The 26,013-nt window shown below is 36.4% G+C and overlaps 1 protein-coding gene across 1 annotated transcript in view; it reads right to left on the reverse strand.

The window, feature by feature from the left end:
* Positions 1-26,013, reverse strand: part of JMY (junction mediating and regulatory protein, p53 cofactor) — a 70,117-nt gene that overhangs the window by 25,824 nt on the left and 18,280 nt on the right. The window contains exons 2-4 of the mRNA XM_080362739.1: positions 21,787-21,960; positions 7,488-7,638; positions 5,089-5,258 (exon numbers count right to left, since the gene is read on the reverse strand). Of these exons, the coding sequence (XP_080218865.1) occupies positions 5,089-5,258; positions 7,488-7,638; positions 21,787-21,960 (495 nt within the window). The remainder of the gene's footprint in view (positions 1-5,088; positions 5,259-7,487; positions 7,639-21,786; positions 21,961-26,013) is intronic.

Genomic DNA, 26,013 nt, shown 5'->3' on the forward strand with positions numbered 1-26,013 from the left:
AAGTGAAGAACCTGGGTAGGAACTCAGGTTTCCTAACAGTTCTAAGACAGAAATATATAATCTTAAACCCACACATTTGAAATAAAGATATAACGGGTTAAAATGGAAAGTTTCTGACATGAACTACGAATACACATATTAAAGAGATAGATGAGATAATTAATAGAAAAATAGCAAAACATAGAATACAGAGGTGTGGGCCATCAAATCCAGCTTTCCACCGACATGGAATGCTTTCAGACAAATCTAAATTGAACTGTTTTCACAAACTGAGTTATTAAAATAATTTACATGTTACTGTTGTTGTTCTTACTCTGCTTTTGTAAAAGAAAAAAGCTTTCAAAAAAAACTCTGTTCATTACTCCCATTGGAAGTCTGCTCCAGATACTCCATCCTAATTGCCAGAAAACTTCTGCCATATTTCCAGTGTATTCACAATTAGATAATACCATTTGTTCTTGCACCAGTCCTGAATATAGGAACACATATCGCTCTTGACAAGTATTTATTCCTATTAGTATTTTTGTGGAGAGCAATTTTGTATTATTTTGGCCTTCATATTTATCAAAAAACCTTCAAGTCATCTTGTAAAACAGACTTGCCGTTCCTGGCATCATTGTGGTAGCCCTCTCTGCAACTGCTCCAGTTAGAACCAATCTTTCTTGGGTAATCAAAAATGCGTGGAAGAATGATGGAGAAGACATCTTCCAAGTTCAAGTGCTGGTTTTATAGACTGGAGAGCACCTTTTGCTGTACCACCCTATTGAACTGGTGGATCAACTGTATTGCTATCAGATTATAGGACCACGGTCATTCTCATCTGCTGTCACTTATGAAGTAATAAAACTGAAGTTCAGGGTAAAAAATTGTATTACTTTCCTCTAGCAATACATATTAATAGCGATTATTAAATTCTCTATTATCCAGCCTTTAAAGTAATCTGTTACTGTTCAAATAGAATGCAAAGTTATGTTTCAATCCACTTCATGTGAATCCTGATTGTTCTCTAGTTCAAGTATTCATTTTAATTCATCGCTGTTGCTGTCTCAGAAATCTCAGAAGAAAGGAGTAAAATTCACAGAAAAACCTCAGGTCTAGTGCAAATATAGAAACTCATCCTCAAAATCAACAGAAAACCATTCTAAAGAATTTTGACATTATTTTAATAGGCTACAGGACACGATATTATTTAAAAAATTAGGTTAAGATGATTACTTACAATTCGTACTTGGGCAATTAGAAAAATTTCAGGCACTAAAAGAAAGCATCTCTTCCACATCAAAAGGGTGCAGCACTGTTTTTACAAGCTTTTTTCTTTTGTAGGACTAAATGTTCAAAATCCAAAGACAACCTGCTTAACACCAATGATATCCTCATACACAGATAGATCTGGTCTTTGCTCTTAATTGTCATTCTTTCTGTCATAATGCACAAATGAAACTCTGATAAATGAGTTTCCTGAGTATTTTCATCTTCTTAAAGAAATATCTTGGGTTTAACTTCTATGCCTATAAAACAGTAGCTAAATGGTTTGCCAGAGAAGGTATTTCAGTTCTGATTTTCTAATAGTGCTGTGAATCTGTTTCAAGTGACCATAAATACCTCATCTTTTTCTTTCTCTTGGTCAATGGGAACTAAATGTCATTGATGCACAAAATCCTTCAAAGAAAAAAAGTCTCTGCAAATGCTGGGATTTGCCCTCTTTAATACTCTTTAAAATAGATTTTCTGGGTAAAAAATGTATAAAAATAAACTATGCTGTAATAAGGTTATTTCAAAAGAACTTATGTAGGATTTTGATAACTATTAAGTCCAAAGTAGGTTATTATTCGTAATGAGTAATTTTCTAATAATGCCTCATTGCATTATTAAAAGCCTAACTATGACTCCCAAGTTTTGTCTGTAGAATGCACCCCATTACTGCTTTCTTTAAACACAATGACAGTGTAAAATAGCTTTTATTTCAAAGTCTTTTTCAACTTTTGATTGAACTGGTGAATATTACACAAATATTTAATGTAAGACTAAGGAAAAATAAAATCGTCTTTACAAAAAAATTTACTTTTCCAATTTGAACACTGAAAGTGAAGAAAGCAAAAGCATTGATAATCTGATATTAAAAATAATAGTTCAAATGTGATTGAAGATATCTTCAAAGATTTTCCAATTTTAGCTTCTTACTCAGCCTTTTCAAAAAGCTGTCACTGAAAGAAAAAGCTTAAAAAAGATACAATGAAAACTATGAAGGTAAAATACACTTTTCTGAAAAATATTATGTTGCATCTGTACCAAAATATCTACTTCTTACAAAAAGATTAATTTTCCAGAAATAGCTATTCATGCCTTCTCGAAGAGAATCCTTATTAAAAGTCTGTTTTTTCAGATGCCAAAATAAAATGACAGTCATGAAATGCAAGATATACTCACATACTCCAACTCACTGGAAGCAAATATATCTTTGATTCAGGCTTAATGTACAGGAAAGTACTCCTAGAGTTATGAAACTATGACAAATATTCTTAAAAAACAGAGCAGTGCTTTGTCAGAATATAATTTTGTTTATGAAAATATCACAGAACACTTATGATGTAAATTAAATACTGGTTTTGAAGTGTATCTTTAGAACTTAACTGTACAGCTCTAAAAGGAAAAAAGAGAAGACTAGTTACTGAATCCTACATATGCAAGATGGGACTTGCTGGAATTTAAGTCTCCAGTCACTCACTTCCATTTGTCCAAACTATTTTACATACTTAGAGAATTACAAAGGATTCCCACTCTCATTTAATGGTTCTGTTTACTGTCACGAGAACAAGACTTGGCAACCAGTCCTCAAAAGCAGACTCTGGTCTACCTCAAAAGGAAAGTTTCCATCATTCCCTTCAAACAAAATTCAGAACAACAGATGGAACTTCAGAGGTACAAATCAGGAAAATAAAAAAGCACAGAATGTAATTTGTGTAGAATTTGGTTGTTTGTTTTTGGTTTTTAATACAAATAACCACATGGTTAACATTTTCAGCTGTCAAAAAAAAACCCAACCAACCAAAAAAACCCACCAAAACAAAACAAAAACCAACCAAACAACCAAAAATCCCCACACAAAGCAACAAAACTAATTTAATCCCCTAACCAGGTGATTTTCATATCATGATAACTTGGAAAATGTAGTAGCGTTCTATATATTTACAGTGCAGACACATTTTGGGAAACAAAAAAGCGCTCGATTAATACTAAATGAAAACTACAGAAACAAGGACATTTTTATTGTCCCTCTTGAAAAATCAATCGGCAAGGTTGGTGTAGATTTGAAGAAGAGGGAATTAAGTGCAAAAGAAACAAGCATATTATTTCCCATGTGTCTCCTTTTCCTATTCAGTGAGACTAAATTTATACACCTAAGCGTAGTAGGAAGGTCTTAACTTCTTAGGCTTAAAGAAAAAGATGTATCACTTTTTCACTTCTTCTGTTAGTGTTGTTGTGGAGGGGGGAGGTTGGTGGTTTTTTGTTTGGTTGGTTTTTTTTACTGTCATATCTTCCAAATACTAATGTAATTACTAAATATTTTATTTATTATAAGACTGAAACTTGTCTTATCCAATATGGGATTGCCAGTCACATTTGTCACATCCAGCTTTGCATACTTTGGGCTTTTACAATCTCAAAGCAAAAAATATGTTTCCGAACAGAAGCTTGTCCTCATATATCCACATCACGAAGTTTTGACCTAGAGCTCTCTGTCCCTTGTAAGACACCATCCCAAAGCACCATGCCAATGGACATCTCTAAGATATTCCTCATTTCTCCATCCCCAAAACCCCAACCTCTCAGTTCAGAGCCCCTCACCAGCAAGTATACCGCAATGAACTTCTTTTCTTGTGCAGCCCCTAATGCTTTTGCACATAAAAACAATCACTCACTTACCAGACTCAGATGTCATTCAATAAAAATTCACAGAAGGTCTCCACTGGGAGAAAAATAAAATGTGCTACGGAAAAACATGATGTGTAGCTGCTCTAAATATGTGAAGATATTTAATATAATATTTCCAATTAGTATTGCTGGATTCTCTCATCATGTCTTAGCTAAGGATGTCAATAGCCTCATAAACTCAGGTTTCCAGACAACTCTTAGCTTTCTAAATACAAAGAGCATTGAAATGGAGGAAATGCTTTGGGTCTTCCATGTTTTCTCTCTTCCTTGCAGATCAAGCTGCCTTCTACAGAAGCTTCTAAAATAGGCACATAGTCTATCAGGGTTACAAACCTGCCAATCTACACAGTGTTAAAGTCAAGACTTCTCTGGATCACCCTATTCATAACAGAGCCACCGCCTTAGTCAAAATTTTGCTGAAATATTTGAAAATTAATCTAAAAAAAGCAGCTGATTAGCTAGAATGTCAATTAACATTAGTATTACAGAAAGTACTTACTGCCAAACATCTATATGACAGCAAATTTTAAAAAGATTATTTGCAGCATTTTTGCTTTTGAAGAGGTCTCATAAAACCCAATAAATGTGGGCTTTTCTTCTGCTAAAGCATTTAAACACAGTGTAATGCTCACACTCTTTCCTCAGTAAAGCTGTGGCTAGCACAACCCCCTCTGGAAGACTGTCTTTAAGAGAGTAAAGTACAACAGGCTAGTCATCTGTGTAATTACTAATGGTCAGACACCTTCCATCTGGAATGTCAGAACTATTCCAAAAAAGTGGTCATAAGCCTTGGAGAGCTGAAGTGTGGAGATGACATAGCAGCAGACTTCCGTCCTACCGCTTCTTTTAATTCTGTTAATCTCAGTGGATAGCTGTCAACGTTAACAGTAAAAACTGTCATCCTGATTGACTAACCGGGAAAAGGTGAACAGAAAACAAACCACCACAACTATGTTCCAACTCCATTTGTTTAACATGGTGGAGAGTAATAAATATTTAAATACAGATGTTTATTATTAAAAGATGAAAAATAATTACTTTCAAGTCCAGAGATTTTTTTGTTTAGTTTGTTTGTTTTTAAGTACACCAACATTCTTTAAGGTTTGGTGGTTTTCTGCATGTTTTATTTTTCTGTTTATTGATACGAAAGATTACCTCCTCTTTCAGCGCATGTTTCTTCTGTTCCAAACAGATTTCTTTAGCACGCATCAACTGCAAAGTCTCCTTAGAAACTGCATACTGAAGCTTTTCCATACGTTCCACTGCTGCTGCCCATGCTGCCTTACCAAATTTCTTCTGGTCTGCTCTCATTCGATCGTACACAGCTACAGAAGGGAAAAAAAGGCAGACAGCTTACCAGACTCTTCAGATCACTAGTGATTCTATTGCAGAGAGAATGCACATTTGTATCCAAAAGCATACAAGGTTCTCTTAGCAGGGAGTAGCCATTCTACAGAGTACTAACAATCAAGTACTCTTCTAAGTACTGCTAGGATCCAGGTCAATAAGTGATTAGCGGTTTGTTGATAATTTTATCATTTTAATTCCAATTTTTGTTATCCACAGAGGGACCATTCTGAACACCCAGTATCTGAACACTTGAATCACTAGTTCAGAGTTCCTGACTTAATAAAAATATTTCATTAATGCTATCATGTGGTCTTTAACTGCATCTCAAATTTTCCACACTTCTGAGTGCCCCAATTATCAACTTTTAAAGTTTCTAGTATCCCCTGGATACTGATAATTTCTATAGTGGTCATAAGTTTAAACAAACCTGCAGAGTGAAAAAAAAATTACAATTTAAAATAAAAATTACAATTTAAAATAAAAATTTCAGCTTGACCTCAAGTGCAATTCTGTAAGAACAATGAATAAGGTTTAAATAACATCTGTCTTTTAACTCAAAATACAGGTAGCTTCACAAATTAATTCAGATTAATTGAACAAATTATCATCTGATTTTAATATGCAGAGATGAACGACAATCTTTTTCAGGAAGACTTCAGAGCAGCAGGAGTCCCTTGCCTGATTCAGATTTTTCTATTCTCGAGCTCCAGACAACATCTATGCTGACATGTGATTGTTCTATATATTAAAAATGGTGAAAATGTCATACATGACACTGTACACTTAGCTTTGCAAAGGAAAAACCACGAAAGTCACACAATCAAAGCAGTAGTATTCAGTCCTCAGGTGCTAGGAGGTATCATATGCTGTTGTTTGGTAATAAAAAATATCTTTACATTCTCATGTGTTTTTCCTCTGCCACCTGTTAGTATTTTGGTACGCAAGACCACCCTGTGATCAGCAGGAGGCCAAAAAAACCTGAAACATAACAAAACAGGCAAGCAACCTGCACACCAAAGTTCTATGGTTGTAAACAGGTTCCATTTCATTTCCCAGTGTTTCTCCCCACAGTCCTGACTACTGTACATCGAAAAAAGGATGTGAACAAAACAAAAGGTAAATATCTATGAATATACATTCTTTATTAACTAACTGGGTATTTTATTTACTGCCTTTCTCATACTAGAAAAGGAACCAAAGTGATTAAATACATCCTGAATTTACTCTCATTAAATTAATTTCAACATGGTAAACTGGTTCAGCCACATTTTCACAATAAGGTGGAGTTTCATGTTATCCTTAACTTAGCTTGTCACCAAGAGGAATCATTTTGCAGTGACTGCTTCTCTTGAGGCAGATCTAGCAGTCACGCAGGGAGATGACAGGAAACGTACCCATCAAAAAATACTTTCTCCGAGGCATATAGCTCATTTATCTAGTTGCACAATCATTAGCACCAAGGCAAAGAAAGAAGCACAAACTCATAGTCAGGCAGGGAAGACAGTGGGACATAAAACTCCACCAGTGGTAGCCCACAGTCAAACTAAGAGGTGACATAAAACCATATCCTCAGGGGTGCCTGCACTAATAAGCTGATTATTTAAGTTAAAATGGTACAAGGGCAAGAACACAGATGTACATGGGAAGTCATGACCTGCTTTTACTTCTCCAACTCTTTACTAAAACTGCTGCATTCTTGAAACACAGAAATGCCAAGGTTATATCCATGAAGATTTCTGAACAACAGAGCAGCTTTCACTGAGCAACTGAACAGAGTTGTTGCTTAATATTTTGAGCTATGAAAAAAAATTCATGAAAGGCAGAGGAGACAGAAAAAGTAAATGAATTGAAATGAACACTTCCTATGGTAGTCTGCTATAGCCAGTATAGAAGACAGAATCCATCAGGGACTCTGTGCTCCCTAAGTTCTTTGCAATTATACAGTGGAACTAATACAATCATACTGAGAGGGTGGTTGTGAAACTTTTTATCTAAAATCTCCATTCTGCTCGCTTCTGAGGATGTTCCGAAAAGGCTTATTGGTGAGATATTCAAAGAGACACAAAGAAAAAACAAATGGAAATTACAACTGCATTTTCCACATGGAGGACTGATTAAAAAAAGTACAAGACAGGACATGGTAAACATTAAATACATTTTTAAAGATCTTTTATTTGATGAATAGGATAGTCAAAAATAACTACCTTTCTGTGTTTTAGCTGTTATTTCAAAGTATTTAACTGTAAGATCTTGAATAGAAAGCACAGCCATGTGGGCTTTTCTCTGCCAATCAGCATCTTCTTTTTGCAGACTCTCAATTCTCCTGGGACCTAGGTAGTCATTTTCTATCGAGATCTGAAAATAAATCAGTTCATAATTAACAACACAATAAATTGTTCCTATTTTGCCAACAGCAACCAGGTGCGAAGTGACTAAGAACGAAAGAAAAACAAAAAAGATAGAAAACCACCAGCAAATCACTATGGCTTCTATTCAATAGAAAACAAAACAAAACAACTCCTTTAAGTGGTCCTTTCTGTTGAAAAAAGTACATCCACAGTTTCATTACTATTTACTGGAAGCACAAAAATCTCAAAAGTAAATTAGATTTGCCTGTATCTTTTTGTCAAATATCTTATTAGCTTCGGATAACAAGTCTGCTTCATCCAGGCTTTCTTCCAGCCTAGAATATTTGGTTCTGAAGTAAATGAATGGTCTTCAGTCAGTACAATGCTGGAAACATGGGATATGTTGGAGTAGTGGTAAGTAATCATCAACATTTTAGTAGTTTTTCTTTGTTAATGATGACTTTGAAAAACTGGGAGTTCAGATATCTTTTCACTGCCAAGATTATGGGAATTGTATTTTGAAGTGACCACTTGAAGTGGAAATTTCTACACACTTCTAAAAAGTTAAGTTATTAAGTAGTCCAACTACAGACAACAGACTACATATCTAAATCATTACATATTTAAGCCTGCTTCTGCAACACCAAAGACGTAATTTTGAACATTCTTCATTTATATCAGTCAAGAAGACATCTCATTATCACATCTCACAATACCTCCAAATCCCAAAAGTACTCACAATCCTCTATGTGCCCAGATATTTCAGCTTGAAGTTCTAATGCCACGGATATTGATCTTGATTTCACAAAGCTTCAATCTCGTCTAAAATAGCCATTCCACTCTACAGCTGAACTGCCAACAGTTTTTAAGTGACTGTTCAGGTTGTCTGCATATCCACTTATCCCATCTCTTAGAGGGATGATCTTCACTAGTAACAATATATAAATGCCTTTTAAGTAACTATTCATCTCTTCAAAAATGTTCAAAGTAGTCTAATAAGGTATTTTAATCTACTTATATATTTCCAAAACCCTCAGAAAGGCAACAGGCAAAATAAACATGTAGACAAATGATAAGTGAATAATAATTTTACTAGATAGGCTGTAACATGTGATTTGATGGAGCACATATATATCACAATTTCCACAGGGAATGTTATGAGTGGACAGACAAAAGTTTCCAAATAAATGTCAAACTGTATATTTATACCAGTGAATGATGACTGGTGAAGTTAATGCTTCGCATTTACACAGAACTCTGAAACAGCAAGTTCCTTTGAGAATTAGGACAAAAAATGAATACATTTAAAAGCCTTCTATTCCGTGGTAAAGATGAGGTAATTTGATACTGGAACTGACATGGGGTCACTGCATAATTTGTGTTACATTCTTGCAAGGCATAATTTCTAAGAGAATAAGAAGCCTCAAAATAAATTTTTTTCACAAAGTTTTGCCTGCCAAAAGATTATTCACACATGATGCAAGCTAGAGAGATTTATCATGGCATAGCACAATTGTACCTTTGTTCCCTAAAGCCAGTATTTACAAGTAACAAAAAGGGGAAGCACCTTTTCATTAACCGCAATCCCAAGTATGTCATCCATGCTGTCATTCACACTGAGGGTATTCATACAGCAAGGCACAGAACACTCAAGAAGCCTTTGCTTTCATAATACCCATACGAGTATGAATATTTATGTGCGAACATAAGCAGATGGTCACAATCCTGCAAAGCTTTTGAAACTGAGGGCACAAGGAAGAAGAAAGGATTGGCAACATTTATGAGGATGGACCATTCAACCTGGTACACTTACTGATGCGTACCTTTCCTTTCCCTTTATGGCATCTGTTCATATACACGTTCACATTTAAAAGACACAAAGCACCATGCTCCACAAATGACTGCTGTCTGGAAGGTGGTCCCCAAGTAGATGTATGAACAAGAATATACCAACCTCATGCCTTAAGGCTGCAACAACAGTGGCATGCTTAATAAGGTCTGAAATGATAGAGGGGACAGAAGCATTTCCCTAATGCTGCTTGAGCTGACCTGCCCTGATGCTTAACAGTCTTATAGCCTATATCCACACGGCTTGTTATCTAGCAAGACAGTCAAACTCCTAGAATTATTGACCATTAACATTAATAAAGACTCTTCCTGAAGTACCCTGTAGTACAAGGTAGAGCTAATGTTTATGTTTGGACTTTGCATTGCACAGCTTGGATAAGGGACACAAACACAATGTTAACCTTCTGGCTCTGAAGCCATGAAATGATGGAGGAGTGACATGCTGGTTTTGGCTGGAAGAGAGATAATTTTCTTCATTGTAGCTCATATGGAGCTGTGCTTTGAATTTGTGCTGAAAACAGTGTTGAAAATACAGGGATATTTTGGTTGCTATTAAGCTGTTCTTGCACACAGCCAAAGCCTTTTCTGCATCTCACAATAGCCCACTAAGCTGAGGGTGCACAAGAAGTTGGGTGGCTATGCAGCTGGGACAGCTGACCCCAACAGACCAAAGGGTTATTCCATACCATACAATGTCATGCGAAGCAATAATAGCACAGGGAAGAAAAAGGGGCAATGTTTGGAGTGATGCTGTTTGTCTTTCCAAGTCACTGTCACACATGGTGGAGCCCTGCTTTCCCAGAGATGGTTGAACACCTGCCTGCTGATAGGAAACAGCGAAAGAATTCATTGTTTTCCTTTGCCTGCATGTGCAGCTTTTACTTTACCTATTAAACTGTCTTTTTTTCAATCCACATGTTGTCTCACTTTTACCCTTCCAATTCTCTCCTCTGTTCCACCAGGAGGAGGGAACGAGCAGCTGTGTGGTGCTTAGTTGCCGAGTGGGGTAAAACCTCGACAATGGAGAAGGCAATCATTGTTTCAAAAGGAACATCAAATCAACTGGTGAAGACAGAATCTAGGTGCCAGTGGGGAACAGTCTTTTACAGGTGGAAAACACGATCTGCTTCCTTAAGAAAGGTGGCTAGCTAGGAGCTGAGGATAAACTTTAAACTATTAGATGAGCACAGTCTGCACTGTGTGCTTGAAGAAAGACATTTGCTTCCCAGCTCTGTTTCTATTAGGTCAACGATGTTCTGAGTGGCAGCAAACTTTAAGAGTTCCCTTTGGTACCTCAGAAGTTGCAGTCTCTGGGGTCTAGCTGCCTGCTGCTCACAGCGGGCTTGCAGTAATCCTGCACAAACTTAGTGTTTCTGGGCCTGCCTGACACACACACCCTGTGGCCTCTCCCTGAGAGCCTCTCCATCAACCCGAACATGCTCCTGTGCTTCCCATGGGGAAAGCAATCTTTTCCCATCCAGCCAGTGCATTCCACCTGATTCAATTTCTCCATCAAGACATGTAACAAAGAAAAATTGAGTTACTAAAAAAAAAAATACCACTCTAAAAGAAAATACTGCTAGCAAACTTTCTAAAGGCAATTACTGCCATTCTTTATAATAAAAACCCCATAACTGTGACAAACTAAAAGGCAGAGGGCATGCAAATATCTACTTTTGGCCATGAATGTGGCACATACTAGGGAAACATGGAAAAAACATATAGCCATAGTATGAGTGTAAATACTGAAAATCACCCATCACTTGAGGGAAGAATTACTCATTTTCAAGTGCAACCTATGTAGAATATTACTATAATCTCCCAGTCATTAATGAAATTTATGCTTGTCATCCTTTCAGGGCAGGACAATCACAAAACAGAGGTGAGCAGCTGAAAAATAACAGCAAAATATACATGGTGCCCCTTGACAAATGGCTGTCTGAGCAATACATCCGAGCCCAGTAAAGTACCACTACAGTAAATATAAGCAAATATATATTAAATCACATTATATAAAATTGAATAATATGATTTAGGTACATTTATATAGAGGACAGAAATTACTTAGAGTTGTATGTTATCATAGGAACTAGAAAGGAAGCCCATGGGAAAAAAAAAAAAAAGAAGAAGGTAGTTTAATTAAGGGAAGACCACAAGACCTGTAGTAAGGAGAAAAGTCGGCAAGGAAAGACAGGGAACCTGCCTCTGGAGATTTCAGCTCATGAAGAATATACATTATCTTCCCTCCCCATCTACAACACCTTCACGGTGGAAGTGACCACTATATCCACTTATTCTAGCTAGAATTTTAGAAGGAAAAGGGAAACACGCTTGGAGCATTAAACAGCAACATGAACAGGCTCATGAGTTTTAAAGATTTTGTTTTCCATGGAATTAAAAGGAAGCTCTTATGTGCTTCTGCATTCCATTACTGTTTGCAATGCATGCATAACATATTTACGATTCATTTTGCTCACTGAACACCTTTATGATGTGAGCATTTGTTGTTTTTGTAGTCTATAAAAGAGCATAGCTCATTTTATAGACTAAGCAGAAGCATATTTTCTAAGTTACTATTGTTCAGACTAGATATGACTAAGAGAAGTCACCAAACAACTGAAATGGACAGTTACGAAAGAAAAACTAAGTGCTGTCATCTAATTGACACTTCTTTTAAACATATGTACCTATTTTTGATTCAGTAAAATTTTACTTCAGTTAAGAATTAGGAAACTCTGATATAGTTATTGTTTTTTTCTAACCTAAAAAGCTTTTCAGTTCCCTAACATTTTCTCAAACTCACTTTTTGGTCTGCAAGTTGCTCAACTGAACTCAAAGTTCTGGAGAAAGCGTTGTCTAACAGAAAAAACCTCTCATCTCACAACTAGATCACACAGCCAAATCTACAGCTTCTCTTCTAGTAATCACTTTCTCAAAAAAAAAAAAAAAAAATTACAAACACACACCAAAAAATTGACCAAATAACCAAACCCATTCCAGGTATTATTCCTGAAAAAAACTGTATTCTCTTTGAGAAGACTGCAAGTCTCATGGCAAAACTAAGTTGGCCTTTTTTCCCCCTGATGATGAAACTAGCTTTTGAAGACTTTCATGTTTTGCAAGCTTTACTTCAGATAATGTTTTGAAACCAAGAAAATCATGACAGCTTTCACAAAAGTAGTTGTCGGAAAGCACATAAGAGGAGGAAGAAATAGCAGAAGCCACTAACATCTATTACCATCAGCTATTGCATAAGAGCTATAGAACATAAAGAACATATTTCTATAGCATACAGATATTTTCTGAAGGAAAACAAATGAGTTCTTCAGAGGAAACAAACTGAAAGGAGGTTCCTAATCCAGCCTGTGAGCAAGTGAGAATGAATCAGAGGCAAAACTCTTCTACTAGAAACTTTTTTCGCTGGAAAAGTTCAGACTGTTGTTGAGCTTTGAAGAGAGTAAAGTAAGTTTATTGTGAGAAGATATAAGAAACAGGCCTGCAGCTACAGGATTTTGTTAAGTTTTATATAGTATACATCACCTAAATAAATAAATGGTCCTCAAGGGTCTTTAATACTTTCCAGGTTCTTTCTGAAGACAGCTGGGAAAAGAATGGATGACACTGACAGAAACAGATTTGGGCTGGGTCTGTCCCATCTCTCTAGTTCCCTTCATTACTCCTCTCCTAGAGAGACTCATAGTAGACAGAAAAGCAGAAAAACATGCAACGTAACAACAGCAGGTCAGTTAATTATAAGAACAACAACAACAAGTTGAGGGACCACTATGGACAGCAGAGGCAATATACAAAAGGAAACAGCTTCATACAGAAAGGAGTGTTTCAGCTCAAACGCTCAGCTCCCTTCTTTTGACACATTCCAGGAGGCCAAACAATCAACTGCAACCAAAGCCTGCTGGATATATTAACAATAATGCATGCATTTCAGCTTCATCGTCCATTCAGGGACTTCTCAAAGTTAGTCTTACTCGTTTCAATTTAACTGTGCTCCCAGCTGGTAACACACACCCACCACACACCCATTTTCCAAAATATGTTATAATTTAATATGTACAGCCTCAAATATATTAAGTGAGAGCACTTCACAGTTTTACTGATTTTATCCTAAAAAATACTGTAATAGACTTTCGTGTTAGTACATGCAAGCTAACTTAGATTGGATGGTCTAGATTCCTTAAAATATACAGAGCATGTGACTAGCAGTAAAAACTACTGGGGTTTTTATTATCTTAATCAAGACATAGGAGAATGATATATACAACTCAATAAAGACTGTAAAGGAAGTAACAAGCTAAAAAGCAAACAAGATTTTAAGACATACAAAACTAAGACTAAACAATATTGTCATCTTACTGCAAAGTGCAGTGGTGAATGTTTTCTCCAGAACTACAGAGAATTATGAAAAATTAAGAACTATTCAGAAGAGAAAAATCATAGAAAATTAAGGTTATGGCAAGAGTAAAAGGAATAACTGGGATTATTCACGTGTTTTTTTCCCCAGACACATAAGAGTATGTAAAAAAAGCATTAAAACCACTAAGTATTTTATAATGGCAACTGACAGAATTAAGGATAAATTGTGCAGCCTGAGTTATGCCTGACTTATTTATCCATGTGTATATCACAAAATCTTTATTTATATTTCAGGTTTATTGCCTGATCTCCAGGCTAAAAGTTCACCTTCATAAAGAAAGCGCTCTCTTTTATTTTCTTTCTTTTTTTTTTTTTTTTTTTTAATATCTTGTTTAATAAGACATATTCTACTAGTTATTTGAAAACTTTAAGCAAGTGAGCTGGAGTGCTAAAGCAAGTGGGCTTGAGTGTTACTGGAAAGTCCTAGATTTCTGTGGATAAAAAGGACTACATGGATTTTTTTAAAGTTTTTTTAAGTTTTTAAGTTAAAAAAACCTTAATAGATAAAATAGACAAAATTTTAAGCACATCCATTGAGAATTCATCAAAGTATTTTTATATACAAATGCAGTGAAAATAAGAAAATAATAAGGACACAATTATTAGACAAGAAGAAATCAGATTAAACACATATAAATACCCATGGACAGGGATACTGAAAACAACTGTAACAACTGCAAATAAAGGCCTACAAGATCCAGTATAAAGCCAGCAAATATCATGAAAGCTTACAAAAATTATTTTTTTTCCTGAGCAGTATTGAAAAAGTAGTACTAGATTTCAAACTATTTACAGATCTAGGCAAACATGGACTTGCAAAGCTTACACTCTCATGACCAAGTTTTTCTATCTTTGAAGACACTAAGCCCCTTTCCTTGCCCTCTACAGCCTGTAAAACATTACAGCTAAGTCTCTTCCTTCTTTCTCCATCCCTATCTCCAACACTGCAAAAGAAATCTCCAGTTTCCACCCTCCTTTATTGCTTGCCAGGAGACCCCAATTAGTATAGTCTGCATTTTAACATTCTTTCAGAGTTTCATCAAGACACCTGTTTGAATGGACACTCTGATTCTGCACCTTCCTGCACTATTTTCCCCCAATTTTAGGTCAAATGCAAGGCTGTCCTGGCCCTTCCTTCCAACTATAATTATTACTAGCACTTGGAGAAAGAAAAGAAATTAAGACACAGGTATGGATACATTGATAACTCCCAACTTCTGTTACTTATCATTCATGATTTATAGATCTTTTTCTTATCTTACATTAATCACAGGCTTTCTAAACTAAGGTAATCCAATTCGTTTACTCTGTCCTTGCACTGAGGCTGCTTGAAGGGGTATACTCTTATCACCCTCACTGCCATGTTGTAACTGTTCTGATCCTACAATATTTTTTGAGAGGGAGAGAGTAAACCTTCAGCATTCAAGGTGCAAGTATACCATGGATATATACTAAGGCGTTATGCTGTTTTCTGTTTTGCTTTTGTGCTTCCCCCACTGCACTAGTAATTCAAAACCCTTCTTTCCTCTTTCAAAATGCTGAATGCCAAACTATTTTCAGAGAACTCCTCAAGATAATTCTCATACCTTTTTCCTCATGAGTATTAGTTAATTAAGTGCATAAAAATGTGCATGCATACTTTTGGAGTTTGCCATTAGTCTCCCACACATGCATTACTTCTTATTTAATGACAATTTCACCAATTTCACCTACCATTTTATTATCCAATACAGCCTTTTGTAAGCAATCTTAAAAACAAACCAAACCAATCAACCACACAAGAACAAACAATCAAACAACCACCCCCCAAAAACATAATCAGACTTTTCTACAGGTCTTAATAATCAGTTTTACAGTTCAACATCCAGGGCAGTTATGTACCCTATTCACTATGAAGACAGGCAGATTTAAGTGATCAGATACATGCCACATTTTTGTAGTGAGCAACCAAGAGTTCCATTTCCTCACTAATCAGACTACCAGCCTGTCTTCCATCAGATTGCCTGTTTGGAGCATTATTTTTCCGAAGGCCCATAAAACCATGATATTATGTCAGCAAAATGTTCTCCTATGAGTTCATACAATAATCTAGATGATTTATTGCCCAGAACCTAAACAGAGACTGGCACACAACCCCTCTGAAACAGACTGAGACTACAAAGACTATCACAACATAGTTCAGCATATTACAGTGGTTTCCGAAACAAGAAAGCAATACTTTCAACAAAGTTTATGACCTTAATTTGCAAATGCAACCATTTTGCTTAAACTTACAAAACCCCTTCTTCCCTACTCTACAGGTTTTTCCAAAGCCAAGTTGATTTAACTGTGATTTCTGATGATGTGTAGACAAGCCTTCAATGACAGATACACTAAAAGCGACTTAAGAATTCTCTGTAGTATTTCAGTCTCCCCACTGAGCACTACCTTAAGTTTTCTTACCAGATGTTTTTCATCAGCTTTTGTCAGCAAGTCACTAGTCTACAACTAGTGGAGGATGTGGTTCACAAAAGTGACAGGAATGACACCGAGCTGACTGCATGCAAGTAATCTATGTTTTAATTGGTGCTGCTTTAGTGTTCTCCAATATGCGTTGTGTCGCTTTGTTTTCGTGCTTTTCACTGCAAGACCATCATGCACTCAAAAATACTATATAAGGCTAAAAAACCATATGTATCTGCACTTCAAAACCCAGCTCACTAACATACCAGTTATTCAAGAGTCAATGATAAAAACATGTATTCTTGATGTATGGATGCAACACTACAAATTAAGTGTATGAAGCATTGACATCCACTCCAGCCCTCAGAACATCTTCAGGTGACTCTGAAACTTTCAAAAATGTATTCTCTGAATATTTTTTCAAGTATTCTATATTACTAGCTATCCTCATCACTAAATTTATCTTCTCCTTTGAACTGTTTTCATACTTGGTGAAAATATTTTTTAACCAAACTGCAATTCACCATCAAGTATTAAACGAACAAATCAATCTGCATGCTGTTGAGCCAGAGTTATATTTTTAACTATACCAGTATCTGCTTAAACAAGCTTGAAGGGGAAGCACAACATAGACTAATAAAGCATTCTACAATTAAAAAAAAAATGGAATTTGATGAATTGTCAAGCTATATGCTGCTCTAATCTTTTATTTCGTGTGCTTTACCTCAACCTGAGTGAATTTAAAGTCCTTAAAAATTCCTCACATTCAAGTGAATTAACATGTCAGTGAGAATAATTAATATGCACACAATGAAGCTAAGAGTGCTTTAAAACATACGCATAATAACATTTTAATGTTCACATTTTCTGGAGATGAATTGAAAGGTAATGATGGCTGCAGTCTCTCACTGGTATCAAGATATTCTCAGTCCTCAGTTAAACAAATCCAGTCCAACTCAGACCTTCAAGAATGCTTCTGTCAAAAGTTTTGCTGGCATGTACAGGTAGGTAATGAAACAATTTATCTTATATTTTTAGTCAACAATAGCAAGCACATTAAAAAAAAAAAAAAAAGAAGAAAATAAAGCCTCTCATTGATTTCACCAGGGGTTTGATAAAACACAGTCTACTCAATATGACTAAAGTACTGTCCACAATATTAAGACCATAAAAATTCAAAGTAGCAAGGTAGTTTGTTCCTCTCTATGGAGGCCTGTGAACACAACTGTACACACATAAAAGGCTTTTGATTTTTGCCCGTGAAGTTATTATTTTGAATTTTTTTTTTTCTAAATAACCAGATTTGGCATCCTGTATCAAAGAAACCTTGGTATCTTAGCCTTAAAGGTCTTAAAGCTTGATCATATTAACCCGTCAGTAAGTTCTATAGCCAAGTATCAACCACTAATTGGTCCCTTCCCTACAGACTTTGCCAAGAAGGCTGCACTACGTAAGGAGGATCTGACAAAATTAAGATTTAACTATCTGAAATCAAAGGCACCAGAGAACATGTATCTACTCTGTTTCTTCTAAAATTCAGGAGTACTCCACCTCCATGTTACCACCTACTGATGCCTGCTTCTTCCCACTTTTCTGCTATGGCAACGTGTATTCTTAATGTATTAAAAAAAAAAAAAGTTAAAATTTCCACAGGAACATTATCTATTTTGATAAAATTGTGGGTATAAATGAGAAACACTTTTAGGATCAGAAATATTAGTGTTTTTTCAGTTAATTAGAACTCTGATTACTAGAAAAAAGAGCACCTTAAAATCTATATAGAATTCTAAATTAATGCCAGATACAGTCATCTGTAAGTATTGTTTGCCCTGAGGTTTTAAGTTCATACTTGTCTTCAACATTTTTTGAAATACAGATAGCACAAAACATATAATACAGCATTTGAATATCAAGCTTCACTTGCCCTTATTCCTATGTTATATCTGAGAGTCTGAAATGGAGAAATGGACCAATAACCCAAACAGTGAAACTGAGAGCTAAAACACACTGGTTTAATGTCTTTACATATTATGAGAACTAAACCAGCAACTGCCCAGAAATAATGAATTTTAAAAACAACTATACAAATTCAGCACAACTTTTATGTGTACATAAATCGTAATATTGTCTTCAATTCCTTTATTATACCTTCTGGAGCATTCATTAATCATACTTATAGATCTGACTGGTTGGTTGGCTTATCAATATAACTTTTCACACCTTATAAAACATGGTCATACTAGTCACACAGAATATTTCTAGTAAGCATATCTTACGTTTTAATATTGACATGAGCTAAGACTTGCTTGTTTGACAGGCCATTTCTCAGTTTGATAATACCATTCATTACAAATTGGCTTTTACTCCTGTCCCCCACATAAAGGCCCTGGAGCAAGCAGGATTATTCCCATAGCACATACATACAAAAATCTAAGTCCCAAACACTGCTGTGCTTGCAGTGTCCAATTTTTTTCAAGAATGCATGGTACCTGGTAAGCATTTTGCCATGCTTTGAGGGAAGTCCCCATAGATTCAAGCAGCACTTGAAAATAATAAGCATTTATACAAACAAAACCAGGTTTCTGAAGCTGGGATACCAACAAATGAGAAACATATAACTTCTGAATACATTGTTCTAGGGTAAGATGACTAGTCCATGATTAAATAGAAATTTTGGCAGAAGTCTGTTTTCAAGAGCGACATTTCATTTCATAATAATCCATCCTTTTCTCTCTCCATAATCTCCTGCCTTTGTATGTTTTCCAAATTCAGCAATACTTAAGTGTTTCACAATACAGCTTTGACTCCTCACCCATAATAAATGATACATCCTTCACAATAAATGAGGCAATATACACTTGAAAATATAGCCTACAATCAAGTTAAAATATAAAAACAAACAAACAAAGACTTCTATCACGTCTCTTGTGGAGAAGACTAATCTCCATTTTCAAGATTCTGAATGTTTTAACTTTGTTATGAACTTCTGTTATGGCTTGTTTTGTTTTTCTCCAAAAAAAGGAATCTGCAGAGAATACATCTCCCTTACTCTAATAAGCCTCCACTGAGTGGACAGAATTTTGTGTTTGTTTCTCCCTTCCCTCCCGCAGGCTTGTCTCTTGCTAGAAGTTTCACAACAACAGCAGAAATATAAGACACATGATATATCTTCCAGTGTTTTTGTCTTGCTCCAAAAGGATAAGCCACTATACACTCTTCTCAAAGATTATAGGCAAAGCAATTGATTTCCTCCTAAACTGAATCAGAAAACTAACAAAATGAAACTGACTAAAGTACTTGCTAAAATGCCAGAATTCTTAAAAAACTAACTAAAATAACTTCCTCACAAACCACAACCAGATACCTAACAGAGAAAATGTCTAAAACTGACAAATAAGGTAATTACAGAAGGTACATGCAAACTTGACCAAATACTGATATTTGTATTCAAGCTTAATTATCCTCGTTATCTCTTTTTTCGTTTTAGTAACACATTCTGCAGATTCTTCCTGCCTTACCCTGCTCTACATCCAAACTTTATCGTTCTCCTTGACACTCTTTATATATAAACATGTTCACAGCTCCCACAGTATATGTTCACAGCTCCCATTTCACTAAGGTAGTATCAGAAATACTTCCATTATGCATGAAAATGAAGCCAACACCAGCCATAAGGGTTTATGGAAACTTAAGGATCTTTGTTCCATTATTAAGCCTGCCAGAAAAACATATGCAGCAAGTCAGCACAAACCATTTCATGCACAAGATCTATTTATAAAACAATTCTTCTACCCTAGCTACCCAGTGTAATACATATTTTGTCATCATAGATACAAGTACTGCTTTCTCTCAAACAATGAAAAGAAAAACAAGAGATGGCATCTTTCTCTACCACATAATACAAATGACCAAGCTTTATAACTCAAAAATGGCCAAGTTAGGAAGAGAACTTACTGTACATTAGATGTAAGTATAATATGTACAACTAACATAATCAAACACAGAACAAGCATCAGAACTTCACCAAGGTCATTCGTTCAGAAAAAATAGAAGATTTGGTACTTTAAAACTGGAATTCAAGAGATCATCGAGGCTGGGGAAGAAGGGAAGGAAGGAAGGAGGGAGGGAGCGAGGGAGGGAGGGAAGAAGGCAGGCAGGCAGGCACCCACACCACACAAACCACGACCACAAACATGCCAACCAACCAAGAAAAAAACCCACAAATCATAAATCCTACTCCCTACTCAATATGATACTTATCTAACAGAAAATAAATCATTTTCCTCTGCTACAGATTCAAATAAAATGGGAACTATTTCATCATGCATGGAAGAAGGCTTTATATTAAATATACTGTTCATAACCTTCAACCATATGATACAGCTGAAAAAAATTCATCCTATTCTCTATGCAGCAACAGTTAGCATTCAGGGGAAAAAAAGCACTTCTACTTCAAATATCATCACATTTTCTCACCGAGTTAGTTTCAGATTGCTGAACATTCTGAAATATTACTTTATGGATACAGCAAGAGCTCAAAATACAAGTAGTTTTGGCATTGTAAATCCTCTTACCTGCCTCCCTCATTCTAGACTCAAAATCAGACAAGACCACTGTATTTTTAAATTGTCACCAGTAATGTTGGCTAATTAAACAAGGTGCCAAGCTAAGACAAGTTGACATTTGCAATACAAATTAAATGAAACAAACCCATTTCAATTTATCTGTTACAACACACGTATTAGAATAAGAAGGGTACAGTCTTAATTATCTTCATAGGGACTAACGATTTTCCCAAAAGTACTTCTAAGATGCAACAAAGATGACATCTGGTATTTTTGCTTAACCATTTAAAATCAGAGTTATTTTTAAAGAAAACATATGCATTATAAAACAGTTTTACCAAAATGTAACACTCTTCAGCTGGCTATACGTTTGTAGCTCTTAGAAAAATATATTGTTAAGTGTCACAACAAATTGTGACAAATATGCTTCCATGTCTAAGTGTTCCACAACATCAGATGGGAAGCTACTGACTTCTCATGGTTTACCAGATTATCTCAGAAAACCAAAATGAAAAGTAACTTCCTGTGTAATCTTTCAAAAGAATTAACAATAGCACAGATACTGTACATATGTCTCAATTTTACATATTGATCAGTATACCCAGTAATCACAAAATTGTAATTTTCACCTATTAAATTCAGCAATGAATTTGAACAATCAAACACAGTAAGTTAAACAGGATAGTGAGCTACACATCAGAGATGTTCTCACTCTTCAAAAGTACTCGTCTGAATGAAGGAACTAGGAAAATATCGTGAACATCCAGTGGAGAAACCATTGCTAGACATACTGTGTAATAAAAAGAATAAAAAGTAACTAAAAACCACTATTTCCCCATTAATAAGAAGTTCAGTTACCTTTACCATACCTTTATCTGCTGTCTTCTAAGCATTGCTAGCTCCCTCATATCTCGGAATGGCTGCAGTAAGTATTGGTAGAGCTCCGTGGTAGCTTCTGCAAGACTACTGTAGGCTTCATCTTCCATTTGATACAATTCAAGCAGCTCAACCATGCTTTCTGTGTTCTTATGTTTTTCCAGAAGCTGTAGAAGAAGTGCCAATTTCAGTGAACATGTTCCAACATTTCTGCTAAAAGTGACAGTCATTTAAAAAACGTTTTTTAACCCATCCTCTCCCATAAAATCATCTCTTAGACCAAAAAAAACCCCTATCAAACAAACAAAACCAAAAAAAGGACAGGGGGAAAACAAAAAAAAAAAACACAAACACAACACAAAACCAACAACAAAAAAACAAAACCAAAACAAACAAAACATAATCCCCACCCACACCTTGAACTTAGCCAGTTAAGTATGAGCATAGCTTTGATAACCTCAACTCAAAATGTGCAGCACTCTTACTGATTTTTGGCTTCCCAAAATCTCTGGAAGGTAATGGTGTGAGCACAAAGCACAAAAAGCAACTTAGTAGAAGAATCTGTAGCATAGTAATCACATATGCTACTTCACTAATTTACCACTTTCAGGTATGGAGAAGGGGAAGGAGTGATAGGAAAGGAGACAAAACAGGGGAAGTCATATTCTGATCTTTCCAAGTTTTTTGGTGTCCTCTTTTTTTTTTCTCCTCTTCTATCAGTACATTGAACCCACACAGCCCCATTATATCAGTGCAGCTTCAGACAAACACAAAAATCTACACGAAACAAAACAGTGATCTGCATTTCTGGTAACTTTGCCTTCTAGTTAACGACTTTAGCCTAGACAGTTTATGCATGAAATTTCAAATGCACTAAGTTTCCATTAATTTAGATTCTTTTTTTCTTTAGAATGGAAATTATCTAAGTAATGTAAGTTTAAAAAATGAGGTTTTAATTCATATAAGAAAGCACAACAAATTCTGTCCATTCCTTCCTTTAGGTCTTACAAAGCAAAAAATTCATCTGTTTGTACAAATTTGCTACAATGTATGTTTTTAATTTATATGCTTGTTTCGCATCTATTTTGGGCATTTGCCTGGGCAGACCTCACATGCTGCTGAAAATCTTTTACTGTTTCTAAAAAAAATATTCATCTGTTTAAAAAAGCCTAATCTCATACAGACATGCGGAGTACTTGATGCATTTGAAAAGACAAGATTATCTGAAATTAATTCCCCTCTTATATAATTTTTAAAGTCAAAGTCTCTTGTCCTTGATATGGTCATCTCCAAAGGATATATTCACAGTCCAAGTCTATTTAAACTTAACACAGATTAGGAATACCACAGAGTAAGTATATCGTATGATCTATCCGTTCATTCAAATTGGATGCCAAGCCTACATGAAATATTCTCAGTATACTGAACTCCATGAAGTGTTACAACTAGAAGACAAAACAAAGGGAACTGTGGATTAAAACTGAAGATTCGATCGACAGTCCTTGGGAGTCTGGTCCGTTTATATCCCAGGACAGTCAAGTGAAAAAAGTCTCGACTACCATACTGTCTACTCAGTTTGCTCCATTACATATATATTACTATGCTGTGTTTCAGTTACCTGACCAGATAAGAAAAATCTTCTCTTCATAATGTAAATTTTGTTTCTGAAGATCCCCCTAACTCCACCTAGGCTTCCTTTGAAGCACTGAAGATCTGGCAAGATTAGAGAGAGGATGCAGAGCAGAATGCAGAACGGCTTGTAGTAGCTTTATTTATATGTTCAGCATTAAAATGATGGTCAGATGAGAAGCCAGGAAGAGCTTTCCCTCAACAAGGCTTAGCAGAGACGAAAGATCTCGGAGAGATGGTGCAGAACTGATGTGACATTCCTCAGAAGCATAAGGCAACTTGTTGCATTACATTAACAATTTCACCTAGGCAATTGTTCCTATTGCAAGGTCATTTGCTATGCCCTTCTGCTGTCTTCCAGCAGCGTGCAGTGTTTTGTGCTATTTGAGCTCTCACTGAGAGTACCAGGTAGTCGTTTCTGGCTTCAGCCTGTAAAACTGACATTTTATGAACTTTCAAGGTTAAACACACATAACCTAACCTGCAATTAAGAAGTCATCTCAGATGCTCTTGCGTTTGAGTCCTAATTCCCTATGGATTTCATGCATTATTCCAGCCCACTAGCTGTTTTAACCATCTACTCTATAAATCCACCTTCTTCCTCAGCAACTCTTGGGTGTTGCTAGTGCCTAAAAATAGTTGCCATCTTCAAGCCTTCTCCTACTTCCCCTGGGCATTATCAGAAAACCCTCTGGCAGTTCCAAAGCTGTAATTACCCCTCTGTCAAGGTACTGAAAAACCAAACCTTTCTTCTCAAGCCACTCAACGTAAGAAGGGTCTCTATTATTAGCAGCAGCTCTACAGCACACTGTAATGTTAATTTCCTTTTAGTTCCTTAGACTATTAGTATCTTCTTATCAAATAAATTCATATATTTGTTTCATTGTGACACCCTACTATTCTACTAAGATACAAATCCTTGAGGGCAACAAAAAACTACAAAAATTAGAGAAAACTTATCACCATTTAAAGGAGAATCTTAAGTAATCTCATTTCAGGAACAGAACAATATAATGCAGGGGCATTTTTTTCCTTTACAGATCACTCCTAAGGCCTATTTAGTAGTTCTGATATTCTGGAAGACAGTCACAACTTTACAGAAGCTGGAGTGAAAGCACCATGAAATGAAGGACCATTGCCATTTTATAACCACCAGTATAGCACACAGACATCTTAAGGACAAGAAAAGCAAGAATCTACTTATAATTAGTTGGTTGTTCAGCGAAAATCATGTTCATCACTGGAAATGGTAGGGATAAAGTAATGAATTTTTATCACATTCCTTCCATACAGAAGAAAAATAAATGGGCACAAGGTTAGCAACCATTCTTCCTTCCTAAGGCAATGACGTACACGGAGTCTATTCCCTGTGCCTAATGAAGACCTTCCTGAAAGAAAATGGTGATGAAATTTCGTTTAAACTGTAGTTGCCAGAAAAGACAAAACAAAATATGAAAACTGATTTAGAAATTGAAGAGTATCACCTTATTCAGTTTGTAGCCAAGACCAAAGAGATGTTGAATAGAGATATGGAGAGCAGTATAGGGGAAAGGACCTGGGGGTCCTGGCGGACAGCAGGAGGACCATGAGCCAGCACTGTGACCTTGTGGCCAGGAAGGCCAATAGCATCCTGGGCTGTATTAGAAAGGGGGTGGTTAGTAGGTCAAGAGAGGTTCTCCTTCCCCTCTACTCTGCCCTGGTGAGACCACATCTGGAATAGTGTCCAGTTCTGGGCCCCTCAGTTCCAGAAGGACAGGGAACTGCTGGAGAGAGCCCAGTGCAGGGCCACGAAGATGATTAAGGGAGTGGAGCATCTCCCTTATGAGGAAAGGCTGAGGGAGCTGGGACTCTTTAGCTTGGAGAAGAGGAGACTGAGGGGTGACCTCATTAATGTTTTTATATATGTAAAGGCTGAGTGTCACGAGGATGAAGCCAGGCTCTTCTTGGTGACAACCAATGATAGGACAAATGGCAATGGGTGCAAACTAGAACATAGGAGGATCCACTTAAATTCGATAAGAAACTTCTTCTCAGTGAGGGTGACAGACACCGGAACGGGCTGCCCAGGGAGGTTGTGGAGTCTCCCTCTCCAAAACGTGCCTGGACACATTCCTGTGTAGCCTCATCTGGGCGTTCCTGCTCTGGCAGGGGGACTGGACTGGATGATCTTTCAAGCTCCCTTGCAATCCCTAACATTCTCTGATTCTCTGTGACTCTGTGAGTAGTGTGGCCAGCAGAACTAAGGGAGTGATCGTCTCGCTTTACTCAGCACTGGTGAGGCCACACCTTGAATCCTGTGTTTGGTTTTGGGCCCCTCACTACAAGAAAGACATTGAGGTGCTTGAAAGAGTTCAGAGAAGGGCAACGAAGCTGGTGAGGGGTCTGGAGCACCTGTCCTGAGGGGCACTGACACAGGAGACAGACCGTGCTAAGTTGGCTGTGTAGAGGGCGTCTCCCACTTTGCTCTGTAAGCAGTCTGATGGAAGCTTCCCGTTTTGGATCAAAGTCAGCTGAAGCATTTTTTTAGCTGGCTGCCATCCAGGCAGTATTCAGACTATCAGATAACAATAATGCTGGGTCTAGCACAGAAT

This window comes from Nesoenas mayeri (genome assembly GCF_963082525.1).
Source record: "Nesoenas mayeri genome assembly, chromosome: Z".
Classification (NCBI taxonomy): Eukaryota; Metazoa; Chordata; class Aves; order Columbiformes; family Columbidae; genus Nesoenas; species Nesoenas mayeri.